The sequence below is a fragment of the Gouania willdenowi genome, unplaced genomic scaffold (genome assembly GCF_900634775.1).
Source record: "Gouania willdenowi unplaced genomic scaffold, fGouWil2.1 scaffold_215_arrow_ctg1, whole genome shotgun sequence".
NCBI lineage: Eukaryota > Metazoa > Chordata > Actinopteri > Blenniiformes > Gobiesocidae > Gouania > Gouania willdenowi.
This window is the reverse complement of record NW_021144969.1, coordinates 574582-601982: the sequence shown is the minus strand read 5'-3', so window position 1 is coordinate 601982 and position 27401 is coordinate 574582. Positions and strand designations below refer to the sequence as shown.

At 37.9% G+C, this 27401-nt stretch overlaps 1 protein-coding gene across 1 annotated transcript; it reads right to left on the bottom strand.

Annotated features, from left to right (window-relative positions):
• Positions 1–215: 215 nt before the first annotated feature.
• On the bottom strand, positions 216–27401 carry LOC114458942 (follistatin-related protein 1-like). Its single transcript, XM_028441331.1, has 11 exons — positions 27254–27401; positions 27054–27110; positions 10407–10508; positions 10178–10307; positions 7869–7901; positions 7608–7738; positions 4939–5057; positions 4493–4605; positions 3618–3728; positions 3407–3501; positions 216–1490 (listed from the first exon to the last, which is right to left on the bottom strand). The coding sequence occupies exons 2-11, from the start codon at positions 27108–27110 to the stop codon at positions 1449–1451; spliced, it is 933 nt and encodes a 310-aa protein (XP_028297132.1). The 5' UTR covers positions 27254–27401; the 3' UTR covers positions 216–1448.

Genomic DNA, 27401 nt, shown 5'->3' with positions numbered 1-27401 from the left:
CTTTCATTCAGTTAAGAATTGTTTTAGATTGTTTTTTGTTTGCATTGTCATAATCTTAGGTATTAAACAACTTAATTTATAGTTTCTTTCAATCACTAAATATAGCTGGAGTTTGCTTTCGTCCAAATAAACACTTTATATTCTATTTTTGCATTTGTTTATTTTAAATAACAGCATTCACACTTTCTCGTCACGCTCACAAAATAACAAAGTAGTGTTGTTGTGTACGGGCTTTATTGGCATATACATACATACACATATTTGTGTTTCCGCACTTCTAGTGGAGCGTGAACATAGCAGTCCAATTTGCACACACACTATATGAACCAGAGACAGAGTCACAAAGCACTGGTTTATTACTGCAAATCAACAATTGTTCAATGCATCGTAGAATTGCAGCCCTACGTGCACACACAGAGACTGATACTGTTGCAGGTCTAAGGCACTTAATCGTTACACATCTTAAATCAGATACAAGAGTTAAACAAAGAATATGTTTACCACACACTCTCGCACACACACACACACACGCGCTGTCTATCTGCATTAACGGTTATCGATGCATCTAAAAGCTACTTTAGCTGACAATGAGGCTAGTCCTTCGGTTAGAGTGATTTTGAAAGCACAGGTATAATGTTGTTGCTGGGTCCAGAGTAATGTTTTTACCTGGAGATTTATGCACAATTTTCAAATACTTCATCAATACTTTGGTTTCACTTTCTTTCTTTCTTTCACGTTATGCACAGATCAAGTATCGCTCGCTCGGGCCATGTTATGATCCTCAAAAACAAAGAAAGCTGGACTACTTTGTCTTTGGACCGCTGACAACCGCACAGCGCCAGAGAGACTTGAGCCTGAGCGTAACATGGACACAAAAATGTATTCCAACTCGGTTAGACAACATACTGAACAAATACGCTAACATTTTGTTACTAAAAAGGACAGTAAAGAGAGAAAGAAGCCTTTTGGATAAGCTGCAGCCTAAACAAGCTAACGAGAAAGAAAACGGAAAGTACATACTACAGGTCAAGTTGTTTTTCACCAAACATGCTTCTGTTGGTTTTTGCCTCCTTATTTCTTCATCACCACAAGCTCCAAATTTCACTTTCCTCCATTTTTTTTTGTAATTTTCAAACTGTGTAACTTGACAATTTTCCATAAAACTGTAAAAATACTAGGACTGTAACAGAAATAGCCTCACGGCTAATGTCAAACATAACAGTACTAAACACAGGGGAATCCATTTATACTTGTCGATTACCCCTGAATCTGACAAACGTCAACACAAACACTTAAACAATGTAAAAACAAACAAAAAAAAGTCAGATAATAATAATTAACATAATATAGAGACACAACAAAGTCAGTTTGATGACATGTGGCCATAAAGGCAAATCAAGTATGGAGGAAGGTGATGGCATGCATCCTCTCCTTCACTGCGTCCTTGTTTAGGCCTCTTTTGTGCTGGACTTCATCTTCTGAACGGTTTCCTGCGTTAAATAACATGGAATCAATAATCAAAAACTGTACAAACAAGGATTTCTAAGAGTGTGTCTGTCTCTCCAAACAGCATCATTTATTATCAGTATTTGGATACTTATGACTGGATTAATCCATCAGAATTTACATTTGATTTAAATTTGGATTCACGCCACAAGTGTAACCATAGAGACACATTTGTTTACATAAGAAATACACGCTGCTCCTCTGGGGCAAAGAGTGCTTGACCTTGCCTACTTGGACCAAGGCCAAATTCCACCAACAAACTAGCGAGTGTCAAAATCTCATAAAACAAATGTCACACACATTTAAAAATAACTAAACTAATTGTATACAAAAAAGGAGTGAAGTGTGAACAAAGTTTGCATGTTCTCCCATAGTAATATTATCCTCAAACATTTAAGGTTTGGTTAAAAATTGTGCTTTTCATAACTGGATATTTATAATAATATGTTTTGTTACTCTCTGACTCTGTGTTTTCCCAGTACGGATTCTGGATGGACTTTAAGTAAATAAGTTAGAGTTTCATTTTCACAAATGTGCCATAAATCTTTACTACAAGTAGGGCTAATAATTCATGAATTAAAAGCGAACGCGTGCGTCAAGATTCAGTCATAAACATCTCATTATTGAAGCCATTTATCGCCACCTGCTAACTAACTCATTGACCTCCTAATCTTTATTAGGTGTTGGCTTTTTGCATTGTAACATTAAAATGTACACCTACTGTAGCTGATTCAGTTTTTAAGAATTTAATATTTGTGCTACGAAATGACTATTGACTATATAAATAAAGTTGCATTGATAACTTAATGTTTCATTTATTTAGACAACTTTTTTTCAGGAAATTTACTTTGATCTCCTAGAATGTTTCGACTGTCAACTGCCAGTCTTCTTTAGAGGCATCTGCTGATCACTTTGATGTCTCCTTGACTTCCACATAATAATTCCAGCAAGTTCTTGTTGTCTTCTTCTTGAATAATATGTTAAGTTTTCATTTATTTTCGACAACTATTTTTCAAGAAATTTACTATGATCTCCTGACATGTTGTGATTTTCAACAGCCAGTCTTCTTCACAGGCGTCTGCTGATTGCTTTGATGTGTCCTTGACTTCTGCATAATAATTCCAGCAAGTTCTTTTTGTCTTCTTTTTTAATAATATGTTAAGTTTTCATTTATTTCGACACCTATTTTTCAGTGAAGTTACTTTGATCTCCTGACATGTTTTGATTTTCAACTGCCAGTCTTCTTCAGAGGCATCTGATGATCACTTTGATGTTTCCTTGACTTCCACATAATAATTCCAGCAAGTTCTTGTTGTCTTCTTTTTGAATAATATGTTAAGTTTTCATTTATTTCGACAACTATTTTTCAGTGAAGTTACTTTGATCTCCTGACATGTTTTGATTTTCAACTGCCAGTCTTCTTCAGAGGCATCTGCTGATCCCTTTGATGTTTCCTTGACTTCCGCGCAATAATTCCAGCCAGTTCTTACAAGGTTTATTAGGGTTTCAAATAACTCAAAACTTAACATGTTATTCAAAAAGAAGACAAAGGGAACTTGCTGGAATTAAAGTGGAATTTAATTGAATTAAATCCTTTTATTGTTTTGTGCTGGCAGGCTGATCGTCTCCAAGCAATGAAGGCTAATTTAGATACTTCCCGTAGACTTTATGAAAACTATATTGCTGCGAGCCCTGGACACTGGGTGGGATATATAAAGTTCACAAGACGAGACGTAGTAAGATACTATAGGCTCACGATAACAATACAAGATGATAGTTTTGGACATTCAGATAGGGAAAACAAATTAAAAAATGTTAATATGAATTTATGAAGTCATTATTATGATTTATCTGCAGATTTCTATAATTTATGGGCCTGTTCCATACACAAAAAACACACCTGGTGCTTGTTGAGTTCAGCAACACGGAGGTTCCACTCCTCCTCAGTCATCTCTGCTTCAGCATCTGGAGACTCATCGCCAGCTGTGTTTTTATCTAGCGAGACAAAAACAGAATATTTGTTTTCAGACATACAGTAAGGACTCAACCGAATTCAAATCATCCGTGGTAGAAATACATTAAAGGTGTAAGGATGGCTGTTGGTGGCTCACCAGTGCAGGTCATGGCAGTGCACACCCAGTTGCCGCATGCGCAAACGCAGCGATTACACTCGACCTGGGTCTCTGCTCCATCCTCGTAGGTTTCATCCTCTAAGGCACACTCTGCAGAAACACACACGGTGTGTGAGCCAGCCGTTATCAGATAACATTCTAACCAAATGATAGCAGGGGACGGAAAAAAAAAACACTTGCGTCACTGATTTTAAAGACCTGTCAGCAGTTAAGAACACATTATTCAGCCAGAGGGTTCATGCTGAAGGTGACTTTTTGCTGAGTCATGATGTGAATGGTCAGCACGTCTCAATGAGGTTGTGAGAAATGCTGGATAGAAGTTTCAGTATTTAAAAAGTCAAGGAATTTGGACAGGTGATAAATGTGTTTGGAGACCTTTTAAAATTAAACAAAATTTTAATTGCTCTCTCATTCACAGAAAGAAATTACATAAATACTGTAGCAAATATGACAGATTGAACTGAACTATCACCTTTGATTGTTGGAGGATAGCTTTTACAAGCTTGGAAACTGTTTTTACTGAACTCATAGTCAATAAACAGGAAACAAAAACAAATTCTTAGTTAGTCTTTGTGTTTAGTGACATAAACAAGAATTCAGTGCTCTCTGTGAGCTTTGTGAGCGAAGCCTCTGCTTCCAGTGAACTTTACCCTAGTTATACTGGCACCAGATGACTGAGCGGGCTGTGAGTGATTCTCACATTTTCTAGCAATAAGCAACATTCACAAGGTCCTTTCCGCTGTTTTCCAATGCAGGCCTCCCAACAGAGCACTATCCAATTACCATACTTATGCCCATATGTAAATGTATGTTAATGTATTTAAAGGTATATACATATATAGGTGAAGGCTCACTTTTCTCTGGTGGATTGAAACCAGGTTTCAGGCAGTTGAGGAACTCATCAAAGCTCAGCTTCCAATCTGCGTTCTCATCGGAGAGCTCGATTAAGGCGTCAACGCACAGGCTCCTGAGAGACACAAACATACAGAAACAAAGAGCATTTTGTAGAAATACTAATGAGAACATGGTTTCCCCCCCCCCCACCCCCCCGCACCATTAACAGATGATTACACCATCACTAGCTCCCACAGGAGTTCCACACTGCTGTTTGCTTTTGCTGAGATAAGGTTCACTGACATACTGTGTGGGCTAAAAATAGCACACAGATATAATTCTGTGTGTACAAGCATTACCACCAAGGAAATGTTTCAATGTAAGTGGAAAATATGCAAATGTTTGCTGCCGTTTTTCCACTTCAGCGTTAAATCCTGCCAACAAAATCCCTTCAAAAAACCCAAACCTGAGCAGCTTGTTGCTTTCCTGGTCTGCATAGGATTGCAGCTCCACGGCAGAATCATTGTGCTGGATGAATTTAAGCAGCTCGGCGGAGTCGAACTGAGAATCTCCATTATCGTACGACTGCAGGAACAAATAACACAGCCAAGTGAGACCAGACATTTTCATAGATAAGAAGACTTGTACTTCCCTACAGAAATGGATGTTTAAAGATCTCATACAACGCGATGGTAAAATAAAGTGTTTGAAAATGTGAGACAAAAGTATAAGTGCCTGTCCAGATGTATAAAGCATCAAAGACAAGAAGCACATAAATGAATGAAGTATCAATAGATTGTTTTAAAGAAATAAAACATTAAACAGCATCATTAAATCAAATAGTAAATTAAAATACTGTCAGTAACAGTCAAACAGCATGAGTAGTGGTGTATAGTAAAAAATATTGATGTCATGGTCTGTTGTTTTTAGCTTTATCAGGTAAATTATGAGTTTACTCCTCGATTGGAATGTCTTTCAGATGTGTTTGACTTTATTACTGTTTATCTAGTTTTGTTCGATACTTGTTATTCTGTTTTATTGATTCAGTTTTGTCTTTCGACGACCTTCTGTCTCCACTTCGAAGTTTCTCATCTCCTAATGACCTTACCTCACTATTTAAAGGATTGTTTGGACATAGAGTAATTAATGGATCATTGTCAATTGAATGTTGATGTCTTTTTACTTGTATGTCGGTCAGGTAAGTTTAGTTTGGTAGTTTTTTGAGTGTGTGCTTTGTCACTTATATTTTGCACTTGAGTTGATTTTTGCATTTCAATTCAATTCTTCATGTCACCACATGTCAGTTCATAGTAAAATACTATACTGTAGGAAAGCTATGCATAGTCACAAGATAGTCCATATGTTTGTAGGTTCTATGAAATAGAAAAGGATATCTCTAATGAAGAAATCAAAATATTTAAACAATAAATAAAACCTGAACCTGTAAAAAACAGGATTTCTAAAAATGTTTTTTCGATTTGTGTTTGAAATTGTTATGACCATGAAGTTAACGGGAACTGAAGTATTATTATGTTTTATTGTCAACCCTGTAGTAGACTTGCTACCTGTCCTAGAGCACATTGCTTTCAGCTACTCTCAAATACTTATTTACCAAATAATAATTCAAATAAAAAAAGTGGTGAACTTTGTGTGTGTTGTTTTACATTAATAATATAGTTGTGTTGGCCCTATTTGTTTTTATTTTTCCTTTCGCATTATTTATTTATTAGCCTTTATTTAGTCAGGAGAACCACATTGAGATTAATAATCTCTTTTACAAGTGTGTCCTGGATTGCATTGATGCAATAGTAATTCTGTGTCCTGACTAACCTTGTGACGTGAGCTGCTTTGAGTCTCTATAGACTAGAGACTCTGTACTCCAATTTCTATTGGGCAGCAAAACAGACACTGGACCGTTCTGCTTTAACGCTATTCATAGATCATCATGAAAAGATTTTTGGAAACTGAAATCCAACCATCAGAAGGTGAATTTAAAGAGTAACTAAACCCCTGCTGATTGCTTTGATGTGTCCTTGACTTCCGCGAAATATTTCCAGCAAGTTCTTATTGTTTTCTTTTTGAATAATATGTTAAGTTTTCATTTATTCAGACAACTGTTTTTCTGGAAATTTACTTTAGGAGGGAAATTCAAAAAAATGCCTTGATTATGGGCGTTACTGCTGTAGCAGTAAGACACGCCCTCTCAGGCAGCCCACAGTGCTGTGAGCAGAGAGAGATGGAAATGCACACAATGATGTGTCTGTACACACACATAGCGAGTGCATAAGCTGAGACGTGTCACTACAACCACAGGCACACACAATCACGACGTGAAGCTCACACACAGCCTTACAGACACCACTCAGGGGCAAACAGCCTTATTCTCCCACCACCTCGGGCACACAACGGTAAGGCCTACAGACGGACGGAAATACACACATAGCATAGCTGTGTCTGTAAATACACACATAGCTTGATGAACCCTCTGATTAGCGCAGAATCTGCTCTTTATAGAAGCTCAGAGTCAAAAACATCACCTCTACAGCGGCTGTTTCACATGGAGCACAGTGGACTTCCTCATTTAGGCTGTCAATCAATGCACACTGAGGGCTGTGATTGGAGGAAACCCTCCTCCCTCCTCTCAGCTTTTACAGGAGGGGCGGGGCCAACAGTGAAAGTTGATGATGCAGGGGAATCCAAAAGAATTTGTTTCAGCCAATAGAAAAAAATAAATTGTAATAGCCAGCGTTCAACTCTTAGAGGCCAGTAACTCTGACATTTTACAACTAAATATGCAAAATTAAAATACTTTTACTAAAAATGTGAAGAGTGGGACTAGGATTAATAAACAGCACTACTTAATACCCAAATACATATGTATTCAGCAGAAAAAAGTGGGCTTGGGGTTTATTTACTCTTTAAACACAGCATCACGTGAACAAAATAGAGAAGGTCAGAGGCAACTTTATCCTGAAACTGGATCATGATGTCCTGCTATACAAATACACAAACTAAATACGGCATTTCAATGAAAAACACACACTAATGGGGGGGGTGGGGGATTACAGGGTGGCTCTGCATTCCAGTGAGATAAAAAAAAAAAAAAAAAAAACCCAAACCAAAACCATAACCTACCTTAAAATATTTGAGCAGGATGTCTGAGAAGTTGGAGCCTTTGACAAACCATCCGTCTGGGATCACTTCAGTTTGCAACCACTGGATCACACGACTCCTTAACTCATTGCGGTCAGCAGCGTAGCACACCACTGCAGAGGTTTTTCAAATTTTACATACAGTTTTTTTTTTATTCCCTTTGTATTATCTACACAAAACAGTTCTCTGTATAATTTTTTTCTAAAAAGCAAGAAAATCCCATTTTCAGACACTCAAACATACCTGGGCTGGCAGCGGCCTGGTCTGTTTTCTTCTCTACGCGTGATAAACAAAAGAGATAAACACAAGAACATTGTGAGTTGCATTCCTTTGCTTCCGAATGATGCAGATTAACTTGCATGTCAACAAACATAACAGGGTCAAAGGTTTGGGGGAAAAAAAACCAGTATAACAATGATTTTCTCTAATGACCTTTCATACTGCTGATCAATGTTCAGGCCAGCAGGGACAAATAGAGCGTGACATTTGTCATGTTTAAAAGGTAAAAGTTCACTTAAGATAAGCATATGTATTAGAGTAATTACTAGAAGAAAACAGGTGAGATGTGCAGATTAATAATAGATTGGTTTATACAATGTGGTCTATATGCAGCCTCACTTACACGGCTTTTACCACAGCAAACACAGATTTATCAGTTCCATGAATACACTCGCTCAGAGACTCAGACTAATCAATATGATTGATTGGACAGAAATATCAGCACTTACATGATATTTCTGGTTAGCAAGCTACTCTAAAGTGGTTTTTACGTGCTCTGGATCCACCCCTCCCCCTCTCATTACAAGCCATGAACAACACAAGGACATTTCAAGAAGTCTGAAATGATGTATGTTCACATAAAAAAAATATTCAATGATAAATTGAAATGTCAAGCATTGAGATGACTTTTTTTTGTAATTTGCGCTATACAAATAAAGTTGAATTGAAAAATGTTTGGTAGATTTGGGAATTAGACGTCAGTCGGTTAAATCTCTGAGAAATCCTTCTACACAAACAATCTCTTTGAATGGTAGAACTCAGCAGACTGATTAGAATCAAACTAAAGCACACTTTGTAACATTTCACGCTACAAATTAACCAATAAAAGTATGTATGAGCCATGTTGACAATGTATCGGATCGATATCTTTATCAGACAATTCTCAAGGCACTAGGTCGTATCGGAAGCTACATGCTAAGTTTATATGCATTTCATTCCATTTTGTCTTCTTTTTAAAATTAATATATTAAGATTTAATTTATTCAGACAACTCTTTTTGTGAAATTGACTTCGATCTCCTGGCATGTTTGGACTGTCAACTGTCAGTCTTCCTCAGAGGGGTCTGCTGTTTGCTTTGATGTGTCCTTATGAGTTCTTTCTAATAAAAAGATGTCTGAAAAATGAAACCTTAACATGTTAACACATAAATGCATGTTTGCCCGTGATTGGCTTGACCTTTCCACGTTGAATCCAGACTGTTTTCATCAAAGTGAATACATGTTTTATTGTTTAGGTTTAAAGTGTAAGTACTCCTATTTCCTGATCTTTGGTAAGATTATTGATATGACAGTTATAAGTGTCCTCTTATATACATGTACTGAATAACTCATTGACCCCGAAAGAACAGCATGCAAACATCATTGTCACATTAAAATAAAAAGAAATTTGAACACTACAAGATTAAAGTTGTGATATTTTGAGAATAAAGTCGTAATTATATGAGAATAAAGTTGTATGTTTAAAAAAATTGTAAAGCGCTCAAAATTCCCTGTTGAAGTGAACGCAACTCACACCAATAGCCATGAAGTAGGCCACTTTCAACCAGTTCCTCCGCCACAATAAAAGAGGCTATTTGGTCCAAATCAGCCTGGTTCTTTCATGGGAACAGACACAAAAATCTGCAAAGTGACTTTAAAGTCCTTAAACTGATAACAGTGTGTTAATGATGGGCCAAAAGGCTAATTATAAGTATAATCTCACTAAATGCAGACCAAATCCTGTTTGTATTCCAATTTTACTCTCATAAAATTACGACTTGAATCTCCAAATATTACGACTTTAATCTTGAAATATTATTACTTTAATTTCATAAAATTATGAAGTTATTAATATACAACTTTATTCTCATAAAATTACAACTTTACACTTGAAATATTATGACTTTATTCTCGAAATATTACAACTTTAATCTCGTAAAATTACGACGTTATCAAGATATGTCTTTATTCTCATAAAATTACGACTTTATTCTCGAAATAACACGACTTTATTCTCCAAATATTATGACTTCAATCTAAAAATATTATTATAAAATGACAATGTTATTAAGATACAGCTTTATTCTCATAAAATGACGACTTTATTCTCAAAGTATTACGACTTTAATCTCATAAAATCATGATGTTATCAAGATACAACTTTATTCTCATAAAATTACAACTTTATTCTCAAAATATTACGACTTTATTCTCGTAGTACTCAGATTTTTTATTTTATTCTTATGTGGCCCTAATACACCGTCGTGGTTGATAGATTCCTTTTGTAATTGTTACCTCTGCAGTGTCCATCATGGGCCACTTGGATCTTCAGGCCAGTCAGACAAGCGTCTCTGTGGAGCTCACAGTGGTTCCTGTAAGTCTTCCTATTGCTGCCACACACTGACCTCTTGTGGGGTTTACAACTCTAGGAAGAGAAAGAAAGAGCATGAAAATGTGAAGTCGACACAACCACACATTGTAACACCTCAACTAGTAATGCTTCTTTGTCAATATCAACACTGACCTCTATACACAGACAGCTGGGCTCGCCCTTCTCACTCACGGCACACTCGCGGCCGGCCCCACAGAACACATTTGCACACACTTTGCTCTTGCTCTGCAGCTCCTGGTGGATCAAAAAAATAAACACAATTTATGAATAAATACACAAACCAACCAACCATCGAATAATGACAGTTTCTATTGAAAATTTGTGACAAATGTAATTAATCCTACAGTGAAATGAATCGACGAAAGCATCAGCACAAGTGCAGCTTTTCAGCACAGTACAAACTGAATTCAGAATATGCAATGTACTGTAACATTGTTGACATTAAAGTGGCTTAGAATAATGCATAATTTACAGTTCTCACCGGGATCACTTACACACAATCAGAAAGGGGTTCATTATGTTGGTGCAAGTGTGTACTGCTTCAACACAAGGCGGCGCTGTTGTAAAAAATATCAGAAATACTGTTTTTGCTTCAAAAGGCAACCAGAAATTTATATTTTTGCAACAGCGAGGTAAAACTAAAGGTGCACATGCTGTAGATCAGCTAGACCAGTTAGAATCAAATCTTCTGCAAAGATGATGTCAGTTGTAAATGTGTGTAATATCTGATGACATTTCTTGACTTGACATTTTAATGTCACGACCAGGATAAGAGACATTTACAACCCTTAAAAGTCACGTTTTTGACAGGGGAAAATGCTCTGCTAGCTCACACGTGAGGTCAGTGAGGACACACTAACCGAGGATTTGAAAAAAAAAAAAACAGCCTGACCTGAATCAAGATCATGTTGTAAATTAAAGGTAATAATGCAGATAAAAACAGTGACACTGTTGTATGAGAGAGCAATGTGCAGTGGGATGAAAGATGAATAGGTTTTACAAGACTACGTCAGCTCATAAAAAAATAAATCAATTCGAAGAGTTCTATTGAGTTCATTCGAATGGTTTTTCTTACATTTATTAGCTTGAGAAAATAACCAGCAGACTCAAAATAATTATGGTCAACCATATGAGTCATCCAAAATACCAAAATGCCAAATTCCCCCCCAGTTTGTTTGAATTTAGTTGAGTGTTTGAGTGTGGACCTATAGGGTGTTTCCGCATCTGCAGTCTGAGCTGTGTTTTCCTTTGGGTCCATTCCAAGGGTCTGTGAAATCTTTTCCCCTCCCTGTTGCTCTACAGTCGCCCTCCCTCCTCCCTAAGTCGCTGTTTCCTGTGTGAGCGAGACAGAAAGTTGGCCTCCTCCGAGCAAAGTTTTTCAGAGCGCAGTCTGGAATGTAGGTTAAAATGAGGGGGGGGGGGGATTCATGTCACAGAGCTAAAGGTGGATCTCTGGGGTAAAGGAGAGAGTCACATCAAGGAGAGAAAGTCACATCAAAGCACACTGCGGCAAACTGAACTTAAAACTGGCTCGAGGAGAGAGAACGGGGAGATTTGCTTCATTTCAATAACTGGTTACATACACACACCAGTTAAGGTCATGGAAAAATGTTCAAAGCAATTCTTTTGGCTTTGGGCATGTTGGACAATTTAGTTAGTTTAGTTAGTCTCAGCTGCAGGCAGAGGCTGGTTGAGACCTGCAGAAACTGCCACAGAAAAAAAGAAAAAGTATAACGGATGAGCTTCAAGGTCAATGAGGTGCAAACAGAGCCCTGTCTATATTTTCTCTGAGCACAATCAGCAGAGGATCCCTGACATTTAACTAATGAACACAGGCCCACAGCATCCTGCCTGCTGCGGTTTCAATTGAACTGTTGCCATGGTGAGTTGGGTTCAGTTTCTATAAGTGATACAAAACATACAAGGCCCTGTGTGACGATCTGAGAGGAGCACGTGGTTTGGACGTTTATCATTGATAGAGACATAAATTACGACTGTAAAAAACAATGGAAACAGAACAATAGAAGCCCAATGTGCCACCTGCAAAATTCCCTGTTGGGATTTTCCTGCCATTATTGAGATCGTTCAGAAGAAAACTATAGCTACTCAAATCCTTCTGAGCTATATCATAACCCAGCTTTAGGGTCATGGCTATAATATAGGAAATAGACAAGAGGACGTACAGCAAATAAATACATTTTTCCCACAAAAATAGAAAATTCCAAGTCCCAATCCCTTGTTTTTTCTGAGATGAACCATCAATAAACACAAAATAATACAGCATTTAAAGTTAATCTTAGAAATAATCTAGGAAATTCTAACAAAAGAATAAAATAGTGGAGGTGTAAAGAGTAGAAGTATTGTTACTTGATTGAAATTGTACTTAATTGAGTCATACATAAAATACTATACAAGTATATAATAATATATATATAATAATATAAGTATAAGTAAAAAGTAGCTCAATTCCAAGTAAAAGTTACTAGTTACTTTCACCCTCCACATTTATTTTTGGTAATAAATCTTGCCATGGTTTCCTTGCATACAGTAAACATCTCATGTATAAACTTAAAAAGGAAGAGACAAAATCTTACACAATTGGAACTTCATTTATTTTCCACAAAGGCATCAGTGTAAAATAAAAAGTTTGTCAAAATGTACAATTCTTTTTCAAAAAAAAATAACACCAATGACTGCAATTCAAAATAAAAGAATGAAAGTGTCTATTTGTTCGGTTGCCATACGGACAACCCTCAGTGCTATTGGTACAAGTACGTAGCGTGTTAGGGTTAGATTATAATCCAATAGCGCAACAATTTTTAGGTTAGGGTAAGGTTTAGTCTTAGTCACGCAAACTAAACTGGCCAATGACTGACCTATCACGTGACCTAAACCGGCCAAATAGGGGCGCTGCGTACGGATAGAATGTCAGTATATTGATACGGCAACCGTATGGATAACCACTGCCTTAAAAAATTCTCAGGCTCTAAGTATAGCTAAATTAATGAACTAACCAGCATACACTGTTGTTTTAGCGTCGTACATTATGTTTAATCTGATTGGTCGGCTATGATGTGATGCATTTTATTGTTGTCTGGTTATTTCATTTTTTGTCGTTTCACAATGTTTGTTGATAATTTAAAAAAAAAATAATAATGTACTCAGTAGCGGTTGGGTGTAGAAATGTAACAAACTACTTTACTTCTTTTAAAACATACTTAAGTACAAGTAAAATGGCTTATTTAGAAATATACTCAAAAAAGTACAAGTATCCATTAAAGCAACTGAGTTACACTAACGTGAGTACTTGTAATTAATTACTTTCACCTCTAGGGAACAACAACTCACAACTGATTACATTTTATAGCTCCTGTCATTGAAACTATGAACAATTTGAGCTACTTGACGGGTAAAACTAAATGTCTTCAGAGAGCAAAAAAACGTCCTGAGTCATTTTCAGGTTCTTACTCTGTGCTCAAGTCGTGCCAGCTGTGTGATGTGTGCTGGTGAACTAGAACCAGCTTTGCAGGGCTTAGAATGATGTCCAATTGGGAATAAAGTACGAATTAGTATTAGAACCTATATTAGGAAGACCATAAGGGTCTGCTTTACAGGACAAAGCAGGTAAAGAAAATGACCAAGTGAGTGGAAGGGGGGGATTGGACATCAAGACAAGGTGAGATGGTAAGAAAATAATCAGAAAAGCAGCGCTGTGTTCAATTTCATGTCAATTTCTCCTCTGCTGCAGTGAAATGATTCATGCTGAGGCAGACTAGAGTTAAAGGGCAACACATCCCTGCTCTGTGTGATACAAACATTATATTTGCCCATAGCTCTGAGAACACTGGCAGTGCGACAGTAGTGAGATGGAAAATCTGCTTCAAGTCACACATTAGACACAACATGCTAATTTCTACCTGCATGCCTCTCTGAGTGCCAGAGCCCTTCTGTATGTGTTTGCATTTTTAGCATCTCCTGCATATCAGCTTGCGTGTGCGTGTGCATGGGTGTGTTTGTGTGTGTCGAAGACGCTCGATTGATCCAGCGAGCCAATCAATGCCTCGCCCCTGCAGATGTCACTTTACAGCCACCACAAGTTCCAATCCCACAAACCACTCTGCCTCCATTAGCATAAAAACAATTGATTTACACATGGTCAACATGCTTCTGAGGACATACTCACAGCGGCAAATGACAAAATGGGACCGTGCACAACACATCACGCTGAACAATATGCTAATATGAGGAAAAACAAGAGCACTCGAGTGCAAACCTCAGCCAAGCGCCAAATATCCTCTTTGCCAGATTTTAGCAGAGGATCACGGTGCAATGATCATTCACACTTTAACGGATTGGACAAAATTTATATCCCCCATTAATAATAAAATGGTAGGTCGAAATCTATCATTTAATTTCTTTTGAAAAATTGCGATGAAATGGACAATCTGGATGAAACTCAAACTGAGTCAAATTTTATACGTACCGGCAGGTAGGTCAATTATGAACCGAGATATGAATTCTTAAAATGTTGCCAAAATAGAGAGATTTTTTGATTTCTCAAACTAATCTAGAATCAGTATATTAATCCAGATCCACTCCAAAAATGTAATGGAATCTTCCACATTGTAAGGTCTATGTTTGGTTCAAATTTTGTGAAAATATATTTTGTTCTTTTGACGTAATCCTGCTAAAAGACAAAGAAACAAATAAATAAACACCATTGAATATTTTACCTCCATGGCTGGAATCAGTGTGATTTATTATTTGGGTGGTCCTCTAAGGCAGGGGTTGTCAACTGGTCTCACCCTGTGACCCACATTTTTCCACGGCCATTAAAACGCCACCGACGTTTTTCAAAAATTACTGTTGAAAACACACATTCTCTTTTTTTTTAAAAACATACATCTATATATTTGCCTGTGCAACATGCACTTCACAGCATGACTGTCAAAAGAAAAGTTTCTTTCAAAATAAAAGACAAGTCCAACATGAGAGACTTTAAGTGTCTAATTATTTTTGACCAGCTGCTCGCGACCCAATCAGTATAGGTCCGTGACCCACTTTTGGGTCCCGACCCACCAGTTGAGAATCACAGCTCTAAGGTACAATCATTACAATCCAACACCGTAATTCAGTTTTAATTTTTATATTACTTTTATATATTGCAACAACACATTATCAATAAGGTAAAAGTAACCTGTCTCACGACGGTCTTATCCCAGCTCACGTTCCCTATTACATTTCCTATATTGGAAAATGGTGTTATTCATACTAACAAAAGCTAAGTGTTGATTTGAAATTGTATTTGAAATAACTCTATTACTACGACATCTCATTAATAACTAAAAACACAAATTAATTTATATCTACCTCCTGTTTTAATCCACAAAACGTGGAAGTAAGACCCCACACTTCGTGTCTTGTCCTTCACTCCTGACAAACATTTGGGTTTTTACTTTTGAACATTAACTATCGGATCAAATTAGCTTTTCGATTAGCACTCGGTGCTCATAAATTCCTTCCTTGACCCCTTGTTGCAGGACTAAAAGGCTCAAGTTTTTAGTAAAGCTTCGCTCGACCATGATTTCTAACAAAGTTAAAGAAAATAAGGGTGGGATCACACAGAGGTCTTGGTGGAGTTAAGCCCCGACTGCTCCACCTCTCCACAGTCAACAGAGCCAACAAAGCAGAAGTGATCGTCATGGCCAAGGGTGGAAAAATAAACAGTCCTTTTAATTTGCTGTGTAATGGGACAAGAATGTGACTGTAAAGTGCAAACACTGCGGCCAGCTGAGAACTGTTACTGTAGCATTTTAACTGTTTAGTGTCGTTTTTTTTTTTCCCAACAGCCTTATACAGTATTTGCATTAAGCTTTAAAAAAAACATCTGGATTGCCTCAGATTATGTTAGAAATGTCATCTGAATGTAACAAAGTCAACTGAGGCACACTCTTTAAAATATCATGTTTGTTTTTCCTGAAAAGCTTCTTACACAAAATGCAAATTTTTAAAATCCTGCATTCTAAGAACAAAACAATTCAATACCTGTCTGCAGCAACTGACATTGCATCCAAAATACTTTATACTAAAATCTTGAGAAGATGCCATAAGTATGTAGAATTGAATGAATTGAAGTGGAGGCTTACTCTAAATTCCACAGGCAGCTTAGTTTAGTAATAACTGGGTAAAGCTTGGCTGGGTTTTTATGTTATGAATCCGCTAAGAAAAGACAGTTAAAAAAACTAAAAAATTAATGTGCGTTACAGGAATGTTTTTTGAGATTTTGAGACCTTTGGAAAAGGTGTGATTCTTCCTGTTTCTTGTTTCCATTATAAGACTAACTGGATCTTCAGATAAAAAATAGGAGAAAACAGCATTCATTTTTGTATTCTTCCCAGGAAATGGGTGAAGTATGAGAAATATCCTGTTTATCAAAGCAAGACATGGACACATTTGGTGTGACAGATGGATAACGTTGCCCTGAGAACCTTCAAATGCAGTCTGCTGTTTCACACGTTGCTTTTTACATTAGGATGTGGTGAAATAAAGTAGGAAAAAAACTTAATGTTCAGGCAAGGAGGAAGTCAGGAGCAGAATCGGGGGGCTGAGTCGGCGGGTGGGGGGCTACATTCCTGAGCTACGCTGTGCTTCAGCTGTGATCGGACACAGTTTGCCCTGAGCCAAACTCTATCTGGGTCACAGAGGTGCCCCTGCTGTCCCCCCTGCAGCTATTCCTGCTTTTCCCCTCCGGTGTATCTCCAGTTCATGGGTCTCCAGCATTTGGGGTTAAACTGGACAACTTGTTTTCCATAGCCATTTACGACTTTCTTCTCACTTCTTTCTATTTAGTCAGATTATCCAAAAAGGAATGACACATTATATAATAAACCCACTTTCCTTCATTTTAGGAACTCATTCAAGCTTTTGGAAATCTGTTAGTTGGGAGATACACATTACAAAGTACTGCTGCTACAGAAAGCTGTCGTCTCCTGGGATCAGTTATACTTCCACTACACACAAGATAATCCCCTGACAAGGATTATAAAAGGAGTGAGTGGCAGCTGACAGCAGAACAGCAGGATCTGTCTGAATAATGAGGCCAAAGTAAACCAGAACTGAGTCTCCAATAAAGACTCGAGGACTTTGAAAGCAGTCTATGGGTCTGCAACGCTCTCGGCGCGAAATCTGAGATTAAACACTGAGAAACAAAGGGACATTGGGTAATGGGCGCTTTACACGAATCAGCCTGTTATTCCTCTCCCTGTTTCTTATTCAGTGTGAAAGGAATGTACCAACGGGTGGGATGATGTCACCCTTGTCTGTAGCCTCTTATGCTGATGAAACCAGAACAAGATGAGAAAAAGGCGACTACGGACACCAAAACAAAAAATAAACGTAAAAAAAGAAGAGTAAAAGAATAAAAAACAGGAAAACATCTGAAGGGGGACTCAATGCAAAGAAAAACAGGAAATAGATCCCAGTCTGAGCCGAGACACATCTGCTAGCAGTTAAAATGTCACCAGAGGAAATAAAACGCAGTGAGGGCAGCACCACCCCCGGCTTTTCTGCCCGCTCAGCCTGTTGTCACACCGACACCAGTGTCCCCAGTCCTCACCACCTGTCCCAACTCCCTTCATCCCATACATATATGTTTGCCTAACTGTCATTTTCAGGAGATTCAGCCTCCTTTTTAAAAATAAACACTAGCTTCCCTCTGCTTCTTTACAGGGAACCATGATACGTTAACACACCTATGAAAAATTCTTTCTTTTTATAGGTTATCATATTTCATTCCCTTCTGTCCGTCTTCTGCTCTGTTCTGGACATTTTATTCACCACTGGGGAGGGGGGCGGAACTAAAGGCTAAACATAAAACAAGGCCCTCCCCTCTGCTCACGCTATGAGGCCAGAACAAGGAATAATGGCTAAAGTGTTTGTAGAAGGAAAAGAGGTTTTTAACAGACTGCTAGGCGTGTTTAATGGGGGCAGGGTTTGTAAAGTGTGTTATTCTGTAAAAAGAAACAAGCATTTACAGCAATGTGGTAAAACTAATAATACAATTTCAATCGACAAGACATAACATTTTGAGAAACTTCCGCCTTGCAGGAATTCATGATTGAATCGATTATCGCTGGCCAATGAACGGAAACATTATGATGTAGGCTAAATGAATGTTCGCTTTCACTTGTTCCAGTTTGTCATTCACTTTCATAACTTGAAATAAGTTTGTTAAATATAGTTGGGCAATTTTAGACAAGACAAAAAGACAGTCAGGCAATAAAAATATAATAATATATATATACACACTTTTAGAACACCACGCTTTTTCCAGTTTTTTTACTGAAAATTATTAAGTTTATTGTGTCATTGCACTCTGAAATGAAAGTATAGAACAATGAAGCAATTTGACTTATAAACAAAATCATGGAATCCATGAACAATACTGTTAACCTGATGCTCATGAGGATCTGGTACCACAGTGCGTTCCAACACTGCGTTTATGCAGACAGAGGGGGTTGGAAGTAATCAAGAAAATTTGGAACACCTGTAGTAATTAGTAGCACCAGCTTTCAAGGCTGATTCAACCTTCATTGCTGCAGAACAGCTTTACATTGTTAACCCACTTTGTGTTCCCTGAAAAAAGCCTATTTGTATAATTCTGAAATGTACTTTTTTTTTTTAACCTCTGGCTGTTCAGTACTTATATATATATACTTTTTATAAAATGTTTTCTATTTATGTTTCCATTTATGTTTCTATTTATATATAGCCGCTATAATTGTACTGTTCATTTGTACTATTTTTCCGGTGTCTTTTGGGTATTCTGTGTTGCAGTCCTTTTTTTTTGCACTTTATCTGAACTGTAATGACAATGACAACTCTATCTATCTATCTATCTATCTATCTATCTATCTATCTATCTATCTATCTATCACAATGGTGTTGATTTATGTTTAACTATGACTATGAAGTATGGTTAGTGGTTTATGTAATTGGATTGGGTCGGTCTCATTTATTTCATTGATTTATCAATAAAAACCAACAATAAACATTGAAATCATCTTTCGACCCTCCTGGCTGCTTTCATTTTATTTCCTATTGCTAATCAAACAACATTCTTTGTTGAGTGTTGTTTTTTTTTCCTCCCAGCATTGTCTATTTCAAGGCTTTATGGTTCCCCACAGACCTGCATTCAGCACTGTCCAAGGCTGACCTCTGGTGAACTCTACCACAGCAATAGTGACAAGTAGGAAGGTTTGGTTAAGACGTCAACCAAGGCCTGATAGAGAGGAGAAGGTGGGACATCTGTGCCACTCTTAGTATCAAGCAATAAACTATTCAACTTTTTAAAAAAATCAGAAAAAATACTCTTATTTGTATTCACTATCTTTTAAATCATTATTGGCCATTGTCCGTTCATTGCCCAAAACATTACTTTATCTAAAACAGGCATGTCGAATATGGTTTTTTCAATAAGAAAGAATGAGAAAACATGGACAATGAGACAGAAAGGTTTTAGGTATTTCAGATTAGTACTATAATGTGGGGAAAAGCAATACTGTATCTAAATTGTAATCCCTCTGGATTACAATACATAATGTTGGGCAGTAAGAATTTAACTCAAACATTCCTAAATGTCTGTCAAACTAATTTTCATATTTGTAATTGCAGATTATGTCACTTTTTATAGTTTTGTTTTTTTAAATGCTTCCATATTAGATCTCACAGATAGGTATTTCAGGCATGTCTTGCCTTGGCTTGTTATTCTAAAACAACAGACAATTGGAGGCCCTGGTTGAGTTGGGCCAGGTTAGTGCTCTTTGTGTAAATCTGACTGCAGGCACATCAAGTGCAGGTAATGATAGGACACCAGTAAAGCTGGAAGCTAATTGAAGACTCTTTTTAAGTAAAGCCAGGAGTGAAGAGAAGACACTCCTGAGACATGAAACACAGCCTCCCCTCTCACTTCTTCCAGTCATCCCCCTTCTGCACACCCAAGCCATCCCTCACTCCTGATCTTCTCTGTTATAATTGCGGGAGTGTGCCTCTGTCCCCGCTCTGCTTTGCATCACTCCATCTCACTACCCTGCAGAATCCCTACACAGGAAGACCATGACTGAAAGCAGAGCTCGAGTAATTAGAGCAGGATGATACAGAGGACACAGTGTCCCCCACATGCTCGTGTTCCCTCCACCTGGGCAGATATTTTTAGCACACCTTTAATGAGAGAGAACAAGCATCAAGATGGCAACATGGTGGTGTGCCTGAGAGGGCATGACTCAATACCGACCATACGTCCTAGCTTTGTCTGCTTCCTTTCATCATGTTTTATCTTTATTTTTTATCATCTCAACCTCTAACGCAAAAAGAAGAGCTTACGACCTTCCTTCTGTACTTTGCCCAAATTTAGAATAACTAAATGGGCACTATTTGGAATTGCCCTAAAGCTGAAAATAACCTTCTTTTCTCTCTTTTTCAAACACTCTGTTTATATTCGTTTGTGTGCAAGTCCCCTGAGGCCATGAACTCATATGCCTGCACCCAAACTCCTTTGCATATCAAGCTCCTGGTGGGTTTAAATAAAGCATCAACAATTTATTCTCATGAAGTCCGTCTTGCCCCTTTTCTCTACTTCTGTTCTCCAACACACACATGCACAATTTTCCATGCGTCTCAGCCTTAGCCACCATGCCACAGTACATTTCTGAGCAGCTTATCTTCAAACGCACCAATTCCTCACCCCAGCAAGTCACCCAGTCTCCCTCATTAGAAATCAGGCATTAGTAGAGAGTTGTTCAGCCTGCACTCATGACAGCATATAAAACATCAGTACACATTAAGAAAATCTCATTTGGATTTATTTTTCTAGCTCTTTGGGTGCTGAAGGGACAGTAAATCTAACATTAAACGTCTTGTCTAATGATACAAAACATCCCACAGAGCAGCAGATAAGATTATTTTTTTGTAACTTGTTGACCTCCTTCTGACAGAACCCTGGTATGCCACGACTTCCCACAGCCTGTCATCCGACCATATATTATCAAGGTAATTACCACTGGATAATAGATGGCTCCCCATTTGCTTTGTTTGGCTGCCTCAACAAAGCCCGCTGTGTGCTCCACCTCCACCATGTCATACCTCACAGATTATGGTCAAGGATCCAATAAAGATGCACACAATGGCACATTTAACAGCCGGCAGGCAAAGACAAAAGCAGCAGTGGAAGGTCAGTAAAGGGCCTGCAAGCAATGTGTGTGACGGTACAGTGGAGAACACTAATAGCTAGTGTTGAACTCAAGACCACGCTATCCAAGACAAAGACTTGCCCAAGACTAGAATGAACAGAGACAAAGACAAGACCAAAAATTTTTGGAGTCGAGATCGAGTCAAGACAAAAATCAACAGAAGCCAAGACCAAGCCAAGACAAAGACTTTCAGAAGTTTAGACTGAATCAAGACCAAGAACAAGAGAATCTGAGACCAAGACAAGACCATGGCCATAAAAATCCATTTTAAAAACAATGACAAGGTTGAACAGTTAAAGAGTAATCTTGCTTTATTTTTTTGCCGACTTTAATGTTCTTATTGATTTTCAGCTGTTGAATATTTTTTGTTGCACTTTTTGATCATGTAAAGCGCATTGAGTTGCCTTGTGTATGAAATGCGCTATACAAATAAATTTGCCTTGCCTTTAGTTCATGTTTTCTTTTTACCATATTTGACAGACAGAAATAAGGTGTCTGCAACTCTTTCAAGGCGCAACATGCAAAAATCTTAAAACGTGACAAATTTGCAGGTGTCTGACAAATGAGGGAGACAGATCAATTAGTCTGTTAATGGTAAAGGATTTAAGTAAAATTACATCATTAATTAATCAGGACCAGTTCCCAATGCTTCTTCTTATTATCATGTTTATGAAGTTAAACAATAGCAGATCAGTTCTGGTCTTGACTGGTCTAGACCGAAATTCACAGATCCAGCCTGTCCAAGACCAAGACAAGTAAAAATGCTCTCGAGCCCAAGGCAAGATAAAGACCTTCAAATTGTCTGCAGCACAAAACCACTCCTAATATTCATCTGCATCTCGCCAGACCCAGTGAAGTGGTTTATCTCACGATTCACATTTGGTGAAGCTGTAAGGATTTGAATAATTGAGCCTTGAACAAAATTAATATGCAGCCTTATCCCGTAATTATTGAGCTGGTCAACAGCAGTGTCAGCACACAGCCAGGTGTTGAACAGCTGTGTTTCCTGAGGGGACGGTCGTCACACAACACCTGGTACACAATCTGAGTTCAGGGAACTATTTGGGAAAAGGCACTCGTCCGTTTCCTTTTCTAGTTTTTTCCATTACCCATTTAAGTATTTATGTTATCTCTTCACAGAGCAAAAGTATATTGAACCAAACATAATTATGTAAAGGCATTGGGAGCTGTTTTTTGTTCCCAGGCAACCAAAGGAGACTCCAGTGACTTAATAACTCATTTGGGTTTGTTTCTTATCCCCACTATTGTCATTTAGGTCAGAAATGGCATGCAGACCTTAATGAACTAGTCTTCTCTCGTCAAACTGTCAATAACCTAAAAATCCTACCCAACAAACCAAATGAACGAGAAGCAAGCCATACATTGATCGTTCTTTTATATCAGTCGATTTTGTTATGAATGTTCTGCGTTCATTACAAAATGTATCACTTCTGAAAGCCATTTTTTTACATAATCTCTTTCACAATGACATAATTGCATTTTGTAAGTGGTATTTTGAAAAACAAGAAGTACTTGCTCATTACTGAACAATTTAAATAGGTTTCAATCACACTGCGGGATTCTTCAGTTGCTTTAGGGAGACAATTTTATTCGTTTTTAAAATTATATCGAAACATTTGCTTTTCTTTTCTCTGCATCTATGAATTTTTGAAAACACAAGATAATCAAAAAAAAAATAATTTTCCTAAATGCTTGGCAATGAATTCCTAATAAAGTATATGGTCTGATTACAGGTGCGGCTTTATGAGTGATAAACTGATAAAATAAAAAAATACAAATTGGTTCAATTGATAAAGACCATACAAGACAGTGAATAGATTATTTCTGTGCTCCGTTCCGTTGAAGCATTAAAAATTAAATAACTTACAATCGTGTATTCCTACCTACAGTCATGGCTCCTAAAAGAAGCAGGATGAAAAGCTTGATTTGAGAAGATCTATCGGTAAATAAACAAAAGTATCTCTTGCCCATTAGTCATAAAGACTAATGGGCATTGTGTTGGTTTAAAAGGGTAAACCCGCCCGCCATCAGACGACTCAACCTAACAGCACATTACCTCAGTGTTTACTCCGGAGGCTGGACTACTTAGCACTACCATGTGAGAGCCATCAGGTGAGTATTCTCACAGCCCTTGAGCACACTCCCCTACCCCTCTGTACACGTGCCTGAGGACTGACCACCCAAACTCTGTGTTTGTGTGCCATCAGAGCAGCTGCCACTGGGCAGAGCATTTTCATCCACAACATCCTTTAATATTGATGAAGAGGGCCATCAAACCCAGAGGGTGTGAGCTATAACACCAACACCCCCGTCTTCAGTATTAAACCTCAATCACAGCTGGAGTCACACTCCTGTACTCTCAATTCATAATCCTACAGAAAAAAAACTGATACGGCAATCTGTGTGTGTGTGTGTGTGTGTGTGTGTGTGTGTGTGGTCCAGCAAACTGGGATAAAGGAATGCTGGTGTGAGGTCACAGATACTCTACTCAGTTTAACGGTGTCTTATAGTCAGAAACTACAGATGCTTGTCAGTTCATATGTCTGTCAATATGAAGCCTAATCCTGCCCAAAGAAATATAAACAGATTTATTTGTCATTATAGCTACAAATAAACAAACAAACCAAATCTGTGACATCAGTGCCTGTATTCACAAAACATCCTACGGCTAAAAGTAGATCTTAGTGATGTCACTCATCGAAAAATCTTAGAATGCCTTGAATTTTAAGTTTTTTCTTTAAATTTTTCTTTGTTAGGATAAAAGTAATTCACAAATCATCTTAGGCCCTAAGAGAAAAACTGAGTCGTGAGCAAGACTTTTAAGAAGCCTAAAAGTGTCTTAGGCAGACAGAAACAGAGAGGAAGGCAAGATATTATCTGTATGTTTAACGATTGCAGCAGGTAAAAACGCTTCACACTCGTATCTTGTGCCACACAGGAGAGGGAACGATGCATTGATTAGCAGGGCCAGCAATCACAGTAATCACTGACAGCTGTGTCTGTTCCGCAATTAATATCAAATACATACTAAGATAAAAAAAATTTAAAAAAATTTGTCAACTCCTTACTGAGAGTTGCTCTCAGAAACTTCCTCACTTTTAAGCTAAAATTCCTTGCTAGGAATTTTTAGGCTAAGTTAGGAGCTCTCTGAGGGAACTCTGAGAATCTTAGTGAATACGGGCACAGGAGTCTAACAAAACATTCTTGACTTAGGGGTGTCCCGATACAATGTTTTCACTTTCGATACAATACTTATATTACATCCTTGGTTCTTGGCCAATACCACTGGGCGACCATAGCTCAGTGGTAGAGTGGGTCGTCCAATAACCGAAGGGTGCTCTATCTAAGTCATTGTCGTTATGTCCTTGGGCAAGGCACTTTACCCACATTGCCGCGTATGAATGGGTATGAATTGTGCATGAATGTTGGTGGTGGTCAGAGGGGCGAAATGGCAGCCACGCTTCTGTACCACCACCCACTGGTATGACTGATGTGAGTGACTGGTGTGAATGAATAATGGTTTCTGTAACTTCAATGCACATTGACATAAATTCAAACCCTTTCAAATACCGATATTGACGCAAAATGATATCGGGACCAATCATACTTAGAGCTGTCAATTTAATGCGTTAATTGCAATTAATTAATTACAGGGAAAATGTACGTGCTAAAAAAAAAAAAAAACACCGTTAATCACATTTTTTAAGAATTCCAAACAGGGCAGAACCTTTCTTATTTTAAGAGTTCCCGGTATATCCCATAATACTAATGCATAGTCTGCAGTACAAGATGGGAGACTGATGAGCTGCTCAGCATTTTTTGCGTTAATTTTGGTTTTTTAAAAACAACAGATAGAAAACACAAGTCTAGTTGTGTACAAATTGTGCAAGAATGAGTTTGTCTTATCACCGGAGCTTTGCAGTTTCACTACCACCTCAATGTAGCGGCTAGCATGAACAGCTAGCACGGACACTCGGACAGCGCTAACTGCTACATGCTGCACGCTGTGACTAACAAATGAACCGTGGCTCAGGTGGTAGTGGGTCGTCTTCTGATCGAGAGGTTGGGGGTTCGATCCCAGTACCTGACTATGTGTCGAAGTGTCCTTGGGCAAGACACTGAACCCTAAGTTGCTCCCAGTGGTCGACTAGCATCCTGTCCTGTCCCACTGGTGTGTGAATGTGAGAGTGATTGGGTGAATGAGCTGATGTGTAAAGCGCTTTGAGACTGCTTCAGTGTGGTGATAAAGCGCTATATAAAATCAAGTCCATTTACCATTTACAGAGGAATGTAAATGACTATGCCTGCATCTGTTCTAGTCTGTTAAAAACAAACACTAAATGACTTTATAAAGCCATCACTATCAATATTTTGCGAATAAAAAAGAGATGAATCAGATTTATTAATTACAGAGCTTGAGTAATTAATCGCACATTTTTTTTAGATCTCTGTCTTGACAGCCCTAATCATACTATTACTTATTTTGTAGTGTGGAATGGTAAAAAGGTGTTATTAATCAAACGGAGAACAATAGTCAGCATCAGTAGGTGTGACTCATTCAGCGTTAACCAATGGGTTATACATTTTAACCGTAAACATAACAGAATATTCTACAAGTTAATAAAAAAAATGTAATAATAAATAACAAATCAATTAAATACAATACATATTATATTAAAGATTTTAAATGGGGTATCCCGATCCGATATTGATATCGGATATCGGGCCGATATCAGCCAGAAAACGAATATCGGATTTTAAAATCTCCGATATATATTATATTTATTCAATTGTAGAACACTGTAGATTTTATGTTGAAGGTTTAAAATATACGTAACCAATTGGTTAATAATAAATGGGTCAGTTTTTCTCATACCTACTGTTGCTGACTATTGTTCTTTGTTTGATCAAGCCTTTTAATAAAAGCGTGTATGGTTGGTGCTGATATCGCATATCGATATCAACCAACACCCATTGGTGCAATATCGGTATCGCATCGGAAGTCAAAAAGTTGTATCGGGACATCCCTAATTTTAAATGCAGGTTGATATAATCCGATAATAGTTTTTTTGTTTTTCGTTTTATCTTAAATCTGATCAATAGTGAATCGGAACACTTTTACTCTTCACAATTGTCAACATGCATTTTAGCCAGTGTGAAGTATGTGAAGTAGAATACTAGAGGAAAAACCCTTGAACACAGAGAAAATCACCACCCCTGGAATCAAACCCTCGACCTTCAAAGAAAGTGCTACTCTGACTCAGTTTTATCACCGTGCTGTCTCACTCCTTTGTGGCGTTATGTGGCACACAGCAACCTTTTCTCCCACTGCGCTGTGTTTATCTTTGCTTTCAAACAGATGTCGACCTTGTCCAGATGTGCTCGTGAACAAAGAGGTTGTTGCGCGAAGCAGCGGTGGGAAAGTGTTCAGCTCTGGTGTTAGAAAGCGTTTGGTAGGGGACATTTAAAACATGTGTCATTGTTTGAAGTTATTCAGTCAAACCAAACTTACCTGTGCGTTAGAGCACGCGACGGTGAACAGAAGGAGCGCGGCGACGCTTCGCAACATCTGGACATTAAAAAAACAAAAAAAAACAAAAAAACAGAGAAAGTCTGGTTCAATGGGAGAAATATAACACAATACGCATCCATATTTTCATTGGTTCGATAAGGAAAACTTGCGGATAAATACAAATGGTGTTTTATCGTTACCGTGAATCCACAGCGGCTCGAACAAAAGGCTGGGTGGTGGATGTGGAGGAAGAATATCCGTGTCTCCAGAAATTTGAGGAGAAGAGACGAACTCCTGGCAGTCCGCCTTCCTCCTCCTCCTCCTCCTCCTCCTCCTCCTCTTCTTACA

Excerpts from the sequence above, each read along its gene's own strand:
- LOC114458942 (XM_028441331.1), bottom strand. The coding sequence starts at position 27,110 with ATGTTGCGAAGCGTCGCCGCGCTCCTTCTGTTCACCGTCGCGTGCTCT. Across the intron at positions 7,739-7,868 it reads CCAGGCCGCTGCCAGCCCAG|TGGTGTGCTACGCTGCTGAC; the intron begins GTATGTTTGAGT and ends AAACCTCTGCAG. Across the intron at positions 3,729-4,492 it reads TTTCAATCCACCAGAGAAAA|AGTGTGCCTTAGAGGATGAA; the intron begins GTGAGCCTTCAC and ends GTGTTTCTGCAG.